The sequence below is a fragment of the Miniopterus schreibersii genome (assembly GCF_964146895.1).
Source record: "Miniopterus schreibersii genome assembly, chromosome: 12".
In the NCBI taxonomy this organism is placed as follows: Eukaryota; Metazoa; Chordata; class Mammalia; order Chiroptera; family Miniopteridae; genus Miniopterus; species Miniopterus schreibersii.
In genome coordinates, this window is record NC_138112.1 from 68824500 (window position 1) to 68841401 (window position 16902).

Consider the following 16902-nt stretch of genomic DNA (forward strand, 5'->3'; position numbering starts at 1 on the left):
CCCACCACCTCAAGACACCCTCCCCAACAGGGCCCCACCCAATGTGACCGTTCTCCAGTGCGAAGTCCAGTGGGGGCACAAGGTGAAGGGGAAATGCAGCAAATGCAGTGAGTGTGTCTGTGCACACACATGCACATGCACAACGTGAAGCTCCTACATCAGATTCACACATGCAACCCCACGTCACTTTCCTGGGCGGGTGGCCCTGGGCACATTTATGCACGCACACACACACACACACACTGGGAAGAGGCCGGGCTGGGCTGGGGCGGTGGGGAGGGGAGCCGACCAGGCTGCAGGGGTGGAGGCAGCAGGGGAGGCGGGCAGCGCAGGGAGCGAGCTGCTCTTCACAACACAATCACCGTCTGTTGTTATAGCAACTCAGCCCCCAAATCGTGAAACGGATATTACAGCCTCAGAGGGGGAAGGGCGGGAGGGGGCTGAGAATGAAAGGAGGGGCAGAGCAGGGGGCCCAGTGGAAGACAAAGCTGGGGGGCCAACATGGGGCTGAAAAGTCACAGGGTGGGAGAAGGAGACCCAAATGAGGAGTAGGCCAGGGGAGGGGGGTCTCAAAGGGGAAGATGGCCATGGGGTCAGGGAACCCTGGGAGAGGGGGCTGAGGCCGCTGGCAGGTCCACGGATGAGCTTGGCAGGTAGGAGTGGGTTGCTCAGGCCTCCACCCCCAGGACTGCCCATAGCTGCTGTAGGACACACCCCAACTTGGGGGTTTGGGGAAGTAGCTCCTACTCCCAGGGCTTCTGTCTGGACTTTCCTGACTCCAGCAGTAGCCTGGCCCAGTTTCAAAACCTTTAGAAGACCTCCTAATCTAGACCAGCCTCAGAAGTGGTCTTAGCCTTCTTCAGGTAGCAGTGACCCCCAAAACCTCCATGCCGCAAACTCAGGAGAGAGGAGCTGGGCTGGGAGAGGCCGCAGGAGGCTGAGAGCAGGATCAATATGCATTTCCTCTGGAAGTCACTGTCCTTCCGGCTGGCAGCAGCACCAGGCCAGGCCGGGAGGCTGTGAGCCCAAGGAGAGCGGTCCCCACCCCCAGGCAGGAAGGCTGCCCAGGCCCCTCCGCCCCTCCCCCCCACAGCTGGCACTCAGGGCTGCCCTCTCCCTTCCACGATTCTCTGCAGTGAGCTCCCCACTGCTGGAAGTATTCAAGCAGGAGCTGAGAGGCCACCTGTGAAGCAAGGGAACTTCGACTATGGGCTGAAGGCTATGGTTACACAAGACCACTGGACCGAACAATTCTGGGTGCAAAGACATGCTAGTTTCAAGTTTTAGACCCCCAAGATTCTGGACTCCTTGAGAATTCAGACCCTCTCCAAGATACTTAAGTTCCAGGGTTTTCTGGTCCTAAGGTTTTATCCCCCAGGATTCTAGTTCCCCCAATTCCAGACACATGAGATCTCTCGGATCTCTCAAGATTCTCTGACCACAGAGGTCTAGACTCTAACATTCTAATCCCTGTGATTACAGCCCCTGCCCCGCTTCAGGAGTCTAGGCTCTAATGATCTAGGTTCGTGACACAGGCCTTTTTATTCCTGGAAAATACAAATATTCACAAGAGTCTGTACAACCTTAGGGACACCAGCCCTGGCCCTGCCCTCAACGCATGCCACCCTCAGGCCCCGCCCCCCGGCCCCAGCCCCAGCCCCAGCCCCAGCCTGCTGCCTCGGCCCCAGGCTCCCTGCTCTGGTCCAGGTCTTTTCTCCAAGGCCGGCGTGAGTGCTCGATCCAGTCACAGCTGGGAAGGGAAAAACACAGGTGGTGAGGAAGATCCTCCCCGAAACGTAGGAGCCGCCCTGGCACAGGCCATTTGGACGGAGCGCCCCCCCCCCCCCCCCCCCGCCCAGTCCCCGGTCCCCAGCCCCAGCGGGACGTCCTGGTGAGCTGAGGGGACTCACGGTCCTTAGAGGTGGATATCAAACACTGCGTCATCCACCGGCTGGGCCTGCTCTTCTCGGATCCCTGCGGGCCGGGGCGCATCCCAGGGTCAACACCTGAGCCCCTGAGCCATGGGCAGCCCTCCCCACTCACAGGAGGCACCCAGCCCCATCCCGGAAGCTAGCAGACCCGCCCACCAAAAATCGATTCGTTGACTGACCAAATGGCCCAATTTTTGAGGCTCTCCTAGGTTTTCATTTCGCCGCAGCTTTTTTGCAGCCACAGGTTTGTCAAGGCAGTTTGCTTAAATGTCAATTCTGTGTGTTTCACATTTTAGGCCCCAGCACTTCTGGAAGGTTCGATGCAAATGGCTTTATCTTTTCTATTTTTGAGAACTTATGCCAATCCGAATGGTTGTGGTCAATGGCCTTAGACCCCAATTTAACATAGTTGTTCAGACTGCTCTCAGCAAAATAATCATTGGAGGAATTACCATTCAGCAAGCTGACCTAAAACCATCAGAGGCCCCAAGAGAGTCGCCAGGAGATTTTCAGGGTAAGGGACTTATATACTCAGAATGGCCTCCAGAGAAGCCAAAAAGGAAAATGCATGTAAATGGCTCACATACTCCCTGTCCAATCCATTGTTAATCCCCCTAACAAAATAAGAGTAGGACTGGAATCTTGAAGACTCTCATTTTTACTCTTTTTCTATATTAAAGTCTCCTTCTTCCTCAGCCTCAGACGGTTTAGGGTTCCCTGGCCACCTTCTGGCCCCCTAACCAGTCCAACTCTCTTCATTGCCCCACCAAAATAAGAGAATTATGAATTGAAATGGTTTCCACCCTGGATAAGTTAAGACTTTGCCACAGTGGCCCTGACTCCCTCCCTCCACAGGCCAATACAGAATGAGGCTTCTTCTTACCTGGAGGCCGGGAGCCTCGCCTGCCTGGTCTGGGCAAAGAGAAGCTGAAGGCTCGATGGTGGGTGTGTGTGGGTGAAGGTGAGGGCACACACCCATCCAGACTCACACTCTGGGCCCGGCGCCGGCACTCCACTGACAAGCGATCCTTGCACTGCTTGTGGCAGTTCACACCACAGGCTGGGGGAGGCAGATGGGGAGCCCAGCCAGAGGCATTGGTGAGAACACCCTCCATGCACCTCTAGGCCTGCACCTCTCCCCAGGTTCCTTTGCTCCTGAGCAGCTGTCCCACCAAAACAAAAGTCTCCTTCCAAAGTGCTCTCTTGATCCTACTTGCCATTCTATGCCCTCTCCACAGTTCTCTGTTCCTGGGCAGCTGCCTCACCAAAATAAAAACCTTTCACATATAACCATCATGCCTCCCTGGCTCCAAGGTACTTCACTCCTTTGCAATTGCCCCACCACAATAAGAATCCCCACCCAGAAAATAACTCTTCCCAAAATAAATCAGCCTAGTGGCCCTCCCATTCCATCTCACCTCGGCATTTGAGGCCCTGCTTGTAGATGCCCAGGATCTGAAATAGAGGAGGGGGCCGTGCTGAGGGGGAGGTACTTAAAGGTGATGACTCTATTTCTTCTTTCTCAAGGGCAGGGGCTGGGACTGACCCTCCCTGGGGCCTTAGGGGTTAGGGTTAGGTGCAGAACAGCAAGAGGGGAGGCAGATGAAATTAATGAGGCTTGCCTGGGCTGAGAGCTGAGAGGGCTCTGTTGGGGCAGGGCCAGAAGGGAGAACAGGGCGGGCGTGGGTGGGTGGGACCAGGGCTGGAGGGGGGTGGCTTGGGCAGGGGCTCACCAGGGCCTTGCAGTGGCGGCAGGCAACCGGGCGCAAGGAGTTGCTCTCCTGGAAGTTGTGTACGAAGCCCATGCGGCCGCCCAGCACAGAGCTGGAGCGGAGGAAGTAGGAGATCATCTCCTCCCTGCTGATGCAGCCATCCCTGTGTGTGGTGGGGGGTGGGGGGAACCACCTCAGTTTGAGCCCTCCCCAGGACCATCCATCACCCACACCACTGGGAAAACCCCCTACCAAATAAAAGGTTCTCACCAAACTCCTGATTTTGACCCCTGGGCAGGCAAGAGAAAGACCACTAGACTGGAGTCAGGCAGCTGTATGGCTGCTACTAACTAGTTGTGTGGTCTTGGTAAAGTCGCTTCTCCTGGGTTTCCTCCCCAGAAAAAAATGGGGATTATAATTCCTGCCCTGCGCACTTCACAGAGTTGGTGTGTAAACTTTCCCCTGGGATTATCAGCCTCTGTTTCCCAAACTGAGCTCTGACAAACAGCAGCAGTTCAGAGCCATGAGAATTAAAGAGATCTCTGATGAGTTCTGGGGCAGGAACTCTTGCATAATCCTATGGGAAGGACACCTGTAATCAGTTTCCCACTTTGTCCAGAGCTTCCCACAGAATCCTTTCTTTACCTCTTCCCATAGTTTGGGAAAAGAGTGAGCACATGCCCTGGAGATCCACAGACCTCGATTCAAATTCCAGCTCCACTACTTCCTGGCTGTGCGACCTTGGGCTGGTTAGGTCTCTCTGTGCCTCAGTTTCCTCTCCTCTAAATGAGGGTAATGACAGTTCCTGCACTTCACGGGGTTTTGTGAGGATTATGTGAGATAGTGCACGTGAAGCATTTACAACAGTGTCTGTGTAGTTAATAGGTCCCAGGCTACCCAGAGCTATTTCTGCTGAGGCTGGTCCTTGCTGCAAACTCCCACCCATTGTATCTGGGGCTCCATCATGGGATCCACGTGGTCCTTCAAATCAGTGGGGCACTGGGACAACTGGCCAGCTAGAAAAAATACATAAGCCTGGATCCCTACCTCATATGGTGCATGAAAACTAAATTCCTACTGAACCGAGAACACTAATGTAAAAAATAAAAAGTATCAAGGTATCTGAAAAGGTATAAGGGAATAACTTTGTAATCTTGAGGGCGTGAGGGCCTTTGTACACATAACACAGATCCAAGAAGCCATAAAAGAAAAGACTGACATATCGAGCACACAAAATTTTTTAAAATTTTTATATGGGAAAAGACAACATAAATGACAGACTAGAAGAAAATATTTGCAAACACATTCAACAGCAAAGGGTTAATATCCATTAACAGAGATTCTAAAAATCAATGAGAAAAAAGACCAACAAACCCAGTGGGAAAATGGACAAAGACTATGAACAGGCAATTAACAGAAAAATAGAAGTGGCCAGTACACATGAAGAGAAATCCTACCCCCACTAGTATTAAAGAGATGCGAATTTAACCAAAGCACCTTTGCCAATTAGACTGGCAAAGTCGTCAAGCTTATTATAGATTCCACTGTTGGCAAGGAAGGTGGGAAATGGGCACTCGTTCGCTGCTGATGAGGGCACAAGCTGGCACAACCTTGCCTGAGGTCACTTTGGCAGGCTCTTTCCTAATTTAGAATGTGCATATCTTTTGATTCAATTATCCCACTTCTAGGAATTTCTCCTACAGAAACAGTGGCTCGAGCACCTCGCTACAAAGATGTTCACAGCAGCCCGGCGTATATTAATAGAGAAAACAGGGCACAATCTACACACCCGTGCCCGGGGGAGCGGCGAGTAGCGATGCCCGGCCGCGTCACGGGCTGCTCTGAAGCTGCTCGAAAGAATGAGGCAGTTCTACCTGAGTGGGCGTGGGGACAGGGCCCTGAGAAAGGGTAAGTGGAAAACAAAAGCAGAAAAAGCCAGGCGTGCAGCTCTGTCAGGATAGTGACTAAAAAAAACCCTGGAAACCCTCCTGCTACAAATACCTAGGTGCTGGTTAAATATATCAAAAGTAGCTTTCAATGCATAGATGAGTTTGAAAGAAAGACATGGAAACCCCCAAGTTCCAGAACCAAAGGGGGAGCTTCAAGCTGAGGCAGTGAGTTGGGGCTGGCCCACGAGGGCTTGCTGGTCTACCTCCTGGTAAGCCAGGTGCTAGGTTTTTGTGGGGGGGAAGGGTAATTTTGTTTTTATTGACTTTAGAAAGGGGGGGGAGAGGGAGAAACATAGATCAGTTGCCTCCTGCACGCCCCCTACTGGGGATTGAGCCTGCAACCGGGACATGTGCCCTGAACAGGAATTGAACCAGCAACCTCTCAGTGCATGTGACGACACTCAACCAACTGAGTCACACCAGCCAGGGCCAGGTGCTGGGTTTTGATATCCAACCAGGGGCCAGGCACAAGGCCTGGGGTTTGCAGGTGGTGAGGACTGGGGCCTCAAAGGTCTCCCAGGGCTGCATCCTCACTGAAATGTGGCCTGCAGAACAATCCACCCACCAACCCAGGGAGATAAGGTAGAACTCTCTCAACTCTGGGTGGAGAAACAAAGCAACTACAATAAACACCAAGGCCAGAGCTAAATTTATGCTATAATTCTTTTTGTCCATGACAGGGACACAGGCAAACAAAATCTGTCAATTTGCATATGCATGAAAAAAAAGACTGGAAGGATACACATATTGCCAAACCAGGAACATTGCTAAGGGTGTTACTAGGAAGTTATGACAGTAACCTCTTCAGATGGGAAAGGAGGAAGGGAACTTTCTCTTCTTACTTTGTACACTTTGTTTACTACAAATCTACTTTACACCTGATTTTTTTTAACCAGGGATTTTTGCAATATGGAAAAAAACCAGATTTTTAAAATATGGATTAACATTTAAAAAATCTCTCTACTTGAGATGGACTGTAAATGTTGATTGGAATTTTGTCTGTTCAGCAAAACAGAAATATGAACATGGCTGCAGGGGGCATGTTTAACCTACTTCAGACAAACCAGCTGTTTGTCCAAATTGTCAGCTTGTGAATTGTTGATAAGCAAGTGGGTGCTGCTAATTACAGGTCTTTCTTATCTATTCATTAAAACAGGCTACCCAGGAGGTCAACTTGCCCACACTTTTTGCCAGCTGTGAACTCCACAAATAAAATGGCATTTGTGTAGCAATAGTCCCCAGGCCACAGTTTTTGTAAGATGCAGGTGGAGCCCCCATCTGTCTGTCCAAGTGAGGAAGCCCTGTGCTTCCGCAGCCAGCAACCTCTCCCCAGATAAGAGCGCCTTCCCACACTGGTAGCTCTCTCTGCCAAGAGCATCTGGTCCAATGGCCTGATCTTGCTCAGGAAGAAACTGAAACCCAAGGGGAAGTGAGCTTGCCTTCCCTCTCCCCCAGCCCCCAGTCCTCCTCACTGGTTCTGGTCGAGGTCCCCAAAGGCGCTGAGGTAAGGAAAGTTCCCACGGATGATCTGGAACTCTTCCTGTGAGATGTGGCCGTCCCCATCGACGTCAAAGTTCCGGAACACAGACTGGGGGACACAGAGGGACACACAGGCAGGAGAATAAAAGGACCATCAGCCCCGTCCTGCCTGCACTCTCTACCCGTGTTATGAAGGGTGTCTGGATGTGGGCAGCTGTCCGTCTCCCCCACCACCTCCCTTTCCCACACCCCCATGCCTCCTGGAGACTGAGCCCTAGCGCTTGAACTTGGCACTGGTGGTGGTTCCTAGACGGGTGCCCTGGCAAAACCAGCGTCCTCAGGCCTCAGAGCCTGTGCCACGGCGCCTCACCTCCACCATCTTCTCAATGTGCTCCACCATGAGTGCCTGATCCAGCTTGGGTTTGGCAGCTGAGGTCCATTCCTCCAGCACTGGGGCGCGGGGAGGAGGCGTGCAGCTTGTGGGGCTGGTTGGCTGTGGGAATGATCAGGCTTGAGCGAGAGCCAGAGGTGAGGGAGCCCAGAGCCCAGGGGAGCCCAGAGCCCAGAGAGGAGAAGCCCTGGGGAGAAGGGAGCCTGCACGACCAGCAGGATGGGTGAGGCAGCGGCTAAGTTTGAGCCTCAGTTTGAGCCCTCACTAGGACCACCCACCACCCACCTTACCCATCCCACTGGGAAAACCCCCTACCAAATAAAAGCCCTCACATCCTGGGCTTCCCAGGAGGGGCAGAGGCCAGGGAGGAAGAGGAATGGCAGGGCAGAGGAGAGCTCCCTTCCTCACCGAGGACTTGCAGCGCGGCTCCCGCTGCAGGGACAGCTGGTAGAGCTCATCCTCCGTCTGATACTGATCCAGAGACACCTGCGGCACACAGGTCTGATCACTCCCACCGCCCTTGCTGCTTTCAGGGCCCACTGCCTAGAGCCCAGGGTCACAGGTCCACCTAGAGACCAGCTCGGTCCTGAGCCCAGTCCAGAAGCTAGACTCAGGACAAAGGCCAGCTTAGAACACGCCCCAGCAACCACGTGCCAGCCTAGCGCACAGACCAGAACCCAAGCTTGCCCCGAAACCTTGAGCACAACGCACTGCCAAGACCTCAGCCAAGAATCCAGGTCAGGCCCTGGCTGGTGTGGCTTGGTTGGTTGGAGCGTTGTCCTGTACACCAGTAGGTGGCGGGTTCAATTCCCGCTTAGGGCACATGCCTGGGGTTGCAGGTTTTATCCCCAGTCGGAATGCATATGGGAGGCAACTGATCCATGTTTCTCTCTCACATTACTGTTTCTCTCTCTCTCTCTCATTCTCTCTCTCTCTCCCTTCCTCTCTCTCTTAAGAAAAAAAAAAAGAACCCAGGTCAGAACCCAGACGAGAGCTCTGAAATTCACCCCTAGAGCCCAACCCAGCATCCAGAATCCAATGCAGCTCAGACTTCAACCCTGATCCCAGTCAAGAGCCTGGGAACAGCTAAGAATTCACTCCAAACCCAAAACCTAAGCCCCAGCCCAATGTCTAGAACCTGGGTCAGATCTACACTAGAATCCAGCTCCCACCCTAGACCTCAAAACCAAGTCCAAAGTCAAACTCGGAACCTTAGAGCTCAGGGCCATGTTTAGAAACCAGCCCTGCACCCAAAATCTAGAGCTTCGCCCCAAACCTTGAACACTACCCACTACTAGGAACTCAACTCAGGACCACAAGCCAACCTTGAGATCAGACCTCAGTCCACAGTCCTGTCCACTGGAGCCTGGAACTCATCTCAGAACTTACTCCAAACCCTGGAGTCCAGGCTGGATCTTAGTCCCCTGACTGGACCCGAGAACCCAAGGCCAAGCCTGCAGCCATGTGTAAAGGCAGGGCCTGGTGTGGTTGTCAACCCTGACGCCGGGCGCCTCACCGTGAGCAGGCTCAGCAGGTCGGGGTTAGCCTGCACTGGTGGCTGAAGGCTGTTCACCATGGCCAGCTCCTCCAAGATGCTGAAGAGCTGCTTCATCTTGGCCCCATTAAGTCGGGTCCGGGCAGGGTCCAGCCAGTCAGGCAGGGCCAGCTGCAGGGCCACCAGGTCCTTGAGGTGCACACCCAGGATGGGGAAGCGGAAGCCCACACAGGCTGCCAGCCGCCGTCGGTAGTTGCTATAGTTGCCGGTGGCCGTCACTAGTTCTGTCAGACCTTCCCAGAGCTGGGGGGAAAGGGCAGAAAGTCACACACACACACACACGTCACTGGCTCGACCGCCCTCCCACTCAGCCCTAGAAATGTGGGTGAGGATGGGGATCTGAGTCAGGGAGGGGTGAAAAGTCAAAATCCTCCCTCACGGTCCCCCAACACTGGCTCCCTTAGCCCCTGAGGGTCAGAGTTCATAGGTCATGAGTTCAAGGGAACGCCCACTGCCAAATACCACACCTTTACAATAGGCCTGGCCACAGATTATCAACACTTAACAGGAGAAGAAACTGAGGCTCAGTGGGGCAAAGCAGCACAGGAACAATTAGAAGAATGTCCACAGGTATGTCATTCATAACAGCCCAAACTGCAAAAACCCGAATGTTCAACGGTAGGGTAGGTCCATACATTGGAGTGGATGTAAGTACAATAAAATGTTACGTAGTGATTGAAATGAATGAGCAAGTGCTCCACATAACAAAATGTAAGAATGAAAGAAGATATAAAGTAACATAAACAGCATAATTCCATTTATAGAAAGTTCAGAATCAGGCAACAAAAAGCCCACATTGTTTCGGGATACATGCACAGGTGGTAAAGCTACAAGGGAAAGCAAGGTCATCACTGTTACGACAGTGACAGTCATGACGTCATGACGCTGGCTGCCTCTGAGAGGAGGGAGTTAACGCTCTAAGGCGCTGGGAGCTTTGGGGGCTGTGAGTGTTCTATTTCTTGACCTGGGTGGTGGTTACACAGCGGTTTTCTTTATAATTTTTCTTTAAACTGTGCATAGGTTTCATATACAGTGTGTCCCCCAAAAATGTATATACACTTCAACAACTGATAGCTCAATTTTGAAAATGAAATGTGTTTTAATAAACACTGCCTTTATAATTAATTATTCGAAGTGTGTGTGTACATTTTTGAGGACACCCTATACTTTTCTACATGTATGTCACCCAACATAAACAAAAGGAGAAAATACAAGCTTTGGAGTCAGGCAGCCCTGTGAGCCCCACTCTGCCACTTTCATTGTGTAACCTGGCAAAAGCATTTCATCCCTCTGAGCCTCAGTTTCCCTATCTGTCAAATGAGGGCAGGAGTGCCCAGCGCTTGCTGCTGTGAGTTCCCAGGGAAGCCAGGCCTGGGAAGGCTGACCTCAGGGCTTGACAAGACTGTTCCCTGACCCCCCAGTCCCAGGAACCTTGATGGTCTCAGGGCTGACGTGGCTGTGGGTCTCCTTGAGGCGAGAGATGGAGCTGTGGCTCAGGCCCCCGACCACCGCCATCAGCGTGTTGAAGTTCTGCAGCTGCAGCAGCTTCTGGGGGACAAAGGGGGAGGGGGAGAGTCACTGACTGGGCCCAGAATTTGGCCCAGCTTTTCTGAAGAGGGGGCAGTGGGCTCGTGGAAAGGACGGACTCAGCCAGACTGGCAAACTGGGGAGGCAGGGAGGGAACAGGAGACAGACAGGCACCTCTGCCACGTGGACGAAGTGTGTGATGACCAGGGCCCGCTGTGGGGCTGTGGGCTTGCTGAGAATCATGAGCTGCACCCACTGCGAGACACTGTTGAAAAGGGAAATGAATCGCTCCAGGACAGGGTTGTCCACGGTGCAGCCGTGAGTCACAAAGCTGTGATAGTCCTGGAACTGGGGACGGGAGCAGTCTCAGTGCCCTGTGTGCCCCTCCCCTCCCCCATGGCCACTCCTCACCCTCTAGATGCTCTTTCGTGGTTACACTGAAACCACCCATCCATCCTGTGACCCCACCTACCCCAGGGATGCTGCCCCTTCTGGGACCCCAGCCCCAGCCTGCACTCCACCCCTGACCAAAGGCCCTGGGGCCACACCAGGATCTTGCGGAAGGAGCGATACTCCAGGTAGGTGAGATGCTCAGCCAGCTCCAGAGGCTCCAGGTGGTCGAACAACAGGGACATCTTTCGTTTTTTCTGTTCCACTGGGTTCCGCTGAGTCACCTGCCGCTTCCACTTGTAGGTGGGGCTGGGGGGGAAGGGCAGTGAGCCCTTTGCTGGAGATGCCCCACACTCATGCAAACAGGCCACTCAAGCTGACTGAGGACCCCCACAATGTCCCCGGTTCCAGCACTCCTGCAAGCCCCCCTCAACAGGCACTCCACACGCAATGATGGAAGACGTGCTCTGTGCCAGGCACTGTGCTAGACGCTGGGGGCACAGAGATGAGCAAGACATGGTTCCTGCCCCCAAGGAGCTCACAGGCTACTGTGGGAGACAGACACAGAAACAATCACAAAACAGTGTGGCGTGTGTACAGGTCTTTGCAAAAAGGGCCACGGGGGAGCAGAGGAGGGGACAACAAATTCTGCCCTGGAAGAGCCTGGGCCCTCAGAGCTCAGACACTCCACACTGAGTGTGATACAGAGAGGCAAGGGGAACGATATGAGCAGAGCATTGTGATGCGAGAGGATGCAGGGCTGGAGGATGGCGAGTGGACCCATGTGACTGCAGGATGAGGTGGGTGGGATGGGCGCTGGGCTGTGGAAGACGAGGCAGGGTGCCATGAGAGGCCTTAATTCCCCACCAAGACATTTGGAAGGCGACAGAGAACCACAGAAGGTTTTTAAGCAAGAGAGTGACATGACCCTCGCTCATTCAATTCAACAAACATTTATTAAGCACAGACAGTGTAGGATGCCGAATGCCCTCCCTGCCCGCGAGCTCCCCCCACGCACACGCTCTCGATGTCGATGAGGCTGCTATGCCTGCGGTTCCCTTCTTGGTCCAGCAGAGCCTTCAACTCCTTGATCTGCTCAGCAAGCTCGTGGTTCAAGTCAAACTCTGCCGGGAATGCTGAGATCCAGTACCTGAAGGGGAGTGGGAGTCACCAAGGTGGCCCCTCCCCCACCATCCCCTGGTATTGTAGTTCCCCATAAAGGGGGAAAGAGCCTCAAACCACGCTTCCCCCGTCCTAGCTCTGTCTTTCCCCACCCTCACCGGGCAGATCAGAAAACCCAGGCCAGGACCAGAAAGGGGCAGGCCTATGGCAGCACTCCCACCAAGGACAGTGCCCGGGGCAAACCCACATGACCAACCCCTTCCAGCCAGTGTGAAGCCTGGGAGCAGGGCGCAGAGGAGGGAGGGGACAGTGTCTCAGGAGGGAAGACTCACCGGACTAGATGACAAGTTTTCAACTGCAGTGAACTGGAGTTGTCCTTCTGGGATTGTTGGTAGGTGAAAAAGAGTTAAGGAAAACCTGAATGCAGCCTAAATCTACAAAGGGAGACGGGGGGTGGGGCCTGGTTCTAGGAGAAATGCTGGGGGAGGGGTCTGGGGCAGGGGGAGGGGCAGAGGCAGGGCCCAGGCCAAAGCTCTGGAAAGAGGCTGAAGGGAGGGATGAGCAGTGAGCTTTAGGAGGGTAGGTGACAGGGAAGGGGGCTAGGTTCTGGGGGCAGCTGAGAGCAGGGCCTGGTTTCTGGGAGAGGCAAAGGCAGACCAGGCTGGCAGAAGGGCAGGGTCCTGGGCTGTAGAGAGGGCACGGCAAGGCCTGGGTTAGAGAGACAGTCAGGGTGGGCCTGGGCCCTAGAGGGACGGGCTGGGCGAGCCTGAACTCTGGGACGCGGGAGGCGCTCGCACCCTTGCAGTGAAGCCCATACCAGGCCCGCGGCTCGCTTGGGGACTCGGGCTGCAGGGTCCTTGACGAGGCCCGCGAAGGATATATGTGGAGCAGTTTTGCCGCCAGCTGAGATGAAGGGATGTACCAGGGGTGCATCATGAGGAACATGCGCACCAGCTGCGGGTCCCGCACCTTCCCGGAGTCATCTAACTCCGAGGGGGCAAAGGGAAGTGGGCTGTAGTCTCTCAACCCTACCCCTTAGCGGGTCGGTACCTGCCCCGCCCCGTCTCCCGCTTTCCCCAGGATTCGGAAACCAGGAGGCAGGCTGCAAAGAGGAGGGAGCGCGGGAGCGAGAGAAGTCGGGATCCGAGGACCTGGAGGAGGGGAGCGCGAGTCGGGCCGGTCCTCGGAGGGGAACCAGCTGGGGCGGAAGGAGCCTGGGTTCCCCAGGGTCGGGAATGCAGAGGTCATTTCCTGAGGGCTTGGGGGAAGGGGCACCCCTTCGCCAGATAAGCTGCCCCACATCAGCCGGAAACAGCTCCCAGGGCGGAGATAGAGAGTTCCTCCGGATTCCCGGGGGGAGGAGGGGGACACGTAATGCTCCCCGTGTGTCAAGAGTCCGGGGACCCCCGTCCCTGCCTTCAGCGCAGACATAGCAGGGAAGGGAAGCATTTTATCTTTCTGAAGCACGCGGGCCTCTGCGCGGTGCAGAGGAGGGTCTCGTTAGGGAGGATGCGGAGCTGAGCGGGTCAGTTCCCGCGGGGCTCCCGCGCCACTCACCGAAGGCTTCGATGCAGCCGCGGAGCAGCTCCTCCACCGTGCAGCCCTTGTCCAGGTCCAGGGCGCCCGCCATGGCCGCCGGCGCGGGTGGGCTGGGCCCGGGTGCGCTCCGGGAGCCTCCCGCGGGGCTCGGACTGGACCCCTGTGGGGGGAGAGGCAGAGTAGGAGCCTGCGAGGCGCGGGCCCGGGGGAGCGGCCGGCGGGCAGGGACGGGGCGGGGCGGGCACGCCCCCTGCTGGGCAGGGGCGGAGTCGTCGGCCGCGGCCTCCGCCGGGGTTAAACGGTCCGGCCCGGGATGGTGCAACCCACCAGTTGGGAAACCAGCTGGCCGAGACTTCCGGCCCACCCTCGGAGTCGCCAGAGGGCCGAGGGGCTTTCTGGCGATGGGGACAAGCCAGGACTCCGGGGGCGTGTTGGGCCCCCAGCCCCCCGTAGACCTTCTTCTCCTCGAGCCCTCTCCCCAGAGGCACCTGCAGCAACCGCAGCTCGGCTCTGCGCCCCTATCGCTTCCCTCCCACCACAGCCTCCCTTCCCCCGCAGGGTTATTTTGGGAACCCAGAGCCTGAGGGGACCTCGGAGGAATTTCTTTCTGGGATGGGAGGGGGGAGGAACCCAGGCGTCCTGCCCGCTCGGCCCCCTCCCGGGCTCCCGGGAAGGGGAGGTGGGGCTGTAGCGCCCCCGGGGGCCTGCCCTTGGGGAGGAGGGCAGGAGTGGAGCGGAACATTCCTGGGGCGGGGGTGGGGGTGGAGATGGGGTTGGGAGGGAGCCCGCTGCGGCCCAGAGGCGTCTGCGGGATGCCTGAGCCTGGGAAACACGAGCTCCCCAGCCACCTCCTCCGAGAAGGCCCCAAGGGGTCCCGGCTCAGCCTCTCCGCCAGCCATCCTTCTCCCAGCCGGGGCTCCTGCGACCCAGGCTCCCATACTGCACAGTTGAACCGTGAGCGCACGAACTGGCCGGCCACACGCGGACACAAAGAGTAGGGTGCCCAGAAGGGGGCGCCATTGCCGTGGGGGCTGGAGAGTGCCTGGACGACACCACCAGCAATTCCAGTACGCATCCACGCAGACACAGACACTCATTCCATACCCAAGGCTAGGGACCCACATTGGGGTGCAAAATGACCCAGCTTACATGCACCCGGGCCTCAGGCATTCGGGGGTCATCCTCCGTGTCACACACACAGTGGCACCCACACCCAGCGTACACCTAGAACCCTCAGGCACGTATACCCAGCTCTCTACCTCAGAATGCAAACCCATTCCTGGGGCCGCCTCCCGGACCCTCTGCTCACTCCAGCCAGACCAGCCTGGAGTTCCTCAGCCATAGCATCGCTGACATCTGCACACGTGTGCACACACACCAGACACGTATGTACCTGCACGTATGTACACTCTCCCACATATGCACACACCCCCTGGGTGTGCGCACACACGCCCATTCGGACACCACCCCTTCATACGCGGTCCAGGGCCAGCCTTGGGGTCAAATACCCTAACACACACACCCCCCCCACACACACACACCCCGGCCACTGGCAGAGCTCAGCGCCACGGAAAGGATACCGTGCCCCTACACATACCCCCTACTGCGGGGGGGGGGGGCTCCTCCATGGAGTCCTCTGGCGGACTTTTCCTAGGAGCCACCCAGAGCCATCCCCTCCTGACTCCGCCACTTTCTTGCTGTGTGACCTTGAGAGTCACTTGGCCTCTCGGAGCCTCAATTTTCTCATATGTCAAAAGGGGGGTCCGCGGAGGAAGGTTCCACTGAAACCTGGCTGGGAAGGGCCGAGTGCGCCGCGATGCCGCCCCCTCCCGGGGTTGCCCAGGGCGCCTCAGCTCTCTCCGCAGCTTCTGCCGACCCCCGACCCCCTCCGCAGCCTCCCCACCCACCAACCCACTGCTGCCCTAGGGGGCCCCTAGGGGCCAGGCCCTCCTCAGCGCCGCGCCCCGCCCGCGCACGCTCCACTCACTCCTGGGACCCGCGGCTAGGAGTACGCACCCAGCCCGGAAGGCGCCACCTCCGTGCGCTCCTGCCCGCCGGCCTCGCTGCGGCTGCGGCTCCCGCCCGCTCTCCGCGCCGCGGCCCCTCTCCCCGCCGCCCCGCCCCCGTGCCGCGGCCGCCTCCTCCCCTCCCCGCCCCTGCGCGGGACTCCGCACCGCTGCCGCGCCTCCCCCACCGGGGCTCCCCCTCGCCCCGCACACGGCTGTCCCTGCGGCAGCTTAACCCCTCCCCTACCGCGCGGCGCAGAGGCCAGGGCTGCGGGCGGGGGGCTGCGCCACTAGCTGCGCAGAGGGTGGGCGAGCCGAGGTCGGGCCGCGCCGGACGAGGAGGGGGGGCTAAACCTCGGGCCCGCTTCCCCAACCCCAGACGCCCCTGTGCCCCCCGCCCTGCCTGGTGTTGGGCAGAGGAAGCCGGGAGGGGCAGGAAGCGGACTGCGGTGGGGAAGGGGCGCCCCGCCCAGCCCCCGGCCCGGGTTCCTGTTTTTGAAACAAATCGTTCCCACGGGACTACCCCGACCTGGGGCCGAACGTCTTCCTGCGGGCAGCGGGGGGCACAGCCCTGGTGGAAATCGGGGGCTTGGGGCGCCGGGTCCTTGTGAGAGCCCGGGGGAGGGGCTAGAGCTAGATGAGAGATTTTGGAGAGGAGAGAGCCCTGTGGGGAGGGAAGAATGCAAACGCCGCTACCTGGAGACGAGACCTCGATGTCTGGGGATGTTGTGGGGGAAGCTCCAACTCACACGGGCGGGACTGGGGCCCCGGAAGCCTGGCTCCCACGGTGCCAGATGGAAGGGGGCAGCTGCAAGCTGCGGGTGGGTTCTCCGCAGGTTGGCGACTGGAGGCCTGGAGGCCTAGGCAGGGAGGAACTTGGGAGGGGCAGGAGCAGGCGGTTGGGGTCCCCACAAGCCGGCTCTAGGGGAGCCGGTAACGGTTTCCGGACTGTGGGTTCAAGCGCACTCACTATGAAACCACCCGCCCCAAACCTGCCTCCGGAGGCTTGCCCCTCCCCGACTCTGTGCTGGGGAGTCAGGACCTCCCTCACACTTCAGTCTAGGTAATGCGAGGCCTAGGAACAGACCTCTGGTCCTCAGTTTCCCCTGGCTAGCCTGGACAGCCTGTGAATATACCCCGCACACACTCCCCGGACTGGCGCAAGCGGAGCCGGGGCTTAGAGACCCTTAAAACGCCGCAGTGGGGCGGGGCTGAGGGCGGAGTGAAGGCGCCGACCTCGCCCAGGCCCCGCCCCCTCCCCGGTCTCGCTCCCCGCGCCGTGGGTGTTCTGCAGTCCCCAA

At 57.3% G+C, this 16902-nt stretch overlaps 1 protein-coding gene across 7 annotated transcripts; it reads right to left on the reverse strand.

The window, feature by feature from the left end:
* Positions 1-1518: 1518 nt before the first annotated feature.
* Positions 1519-16763, reverse strand: RASGRP2 (RAS guanyl releasing protein 2). 7 transcript variants are annotated; one of them, XM_081153462.1, is made up of 17 exons: positions 16298-16763; positions 13614-13755; positions 12937-13039; positions 12389-12451; positions 11953-12084; positions 11093-11243; positions 10719-10892; positions 10449-10565; positions 8979-9260; positions 7871-7948; positions 7442-7564; positions 7065-7180; positions 3665-3806; positions 3350-3386; positions 2815-2991; positions 1911-1974; positions 1519-1750 (listed from the first exon to the last, which is right to left on the reverse strand). In XM_081153462.1, the coding sequence occupies exons 2-16, from the start codon at positions 13684-13686 to the stop codon at positions 1916-1918; spliced, it is 1827 nt and encodes a 608-aa protein (XP_081009588.1). In that variant the 5' UTR covers positions 13687-13755; positions 16298-16763; the 3' UTR covers positions 1519-1750; positions 1911-1915. The 7 variants fall into 7 exon arrangements, with proteins under 7 accessions (XP_081009588.1, XP_081009591.1, XP_081009592.1 ...); XM_081153465.1 differs by having other exon boundaries at positions 12937-13043; positions 16298-16574; XM_081153466.1 differs by having other exon boundaries at positions 16351-16456.
* Positions 16764-16902: the final 139 nt, after the last annotated feature.

Bases quoted from the DNA above. Each gene is read 5' to 3' on its own strand.
- RASGRP2 (XM_081153462.1), bottom strand. From the start codon at position 13,686: ATGGCGGGCGCCCTGGACCTGGACAAGGGCTGCACGGTGGAGGAGCTG. The intron at 9,261-10,448 runs GTTCCTGGGACT...CTTTCCCCCCAG, and splicing joins TCAGCCCTGAGACCATCAAG to CTCTGGGAAGGTCTGACAGA. The intron at 3,387-3,664 runs GTGAGCCCCTGC...CCTCTATTTCAG, and splicing joins GCCGCCACTGCAAGGCCCTG to ATCCTGGGCATCTACAAGCA.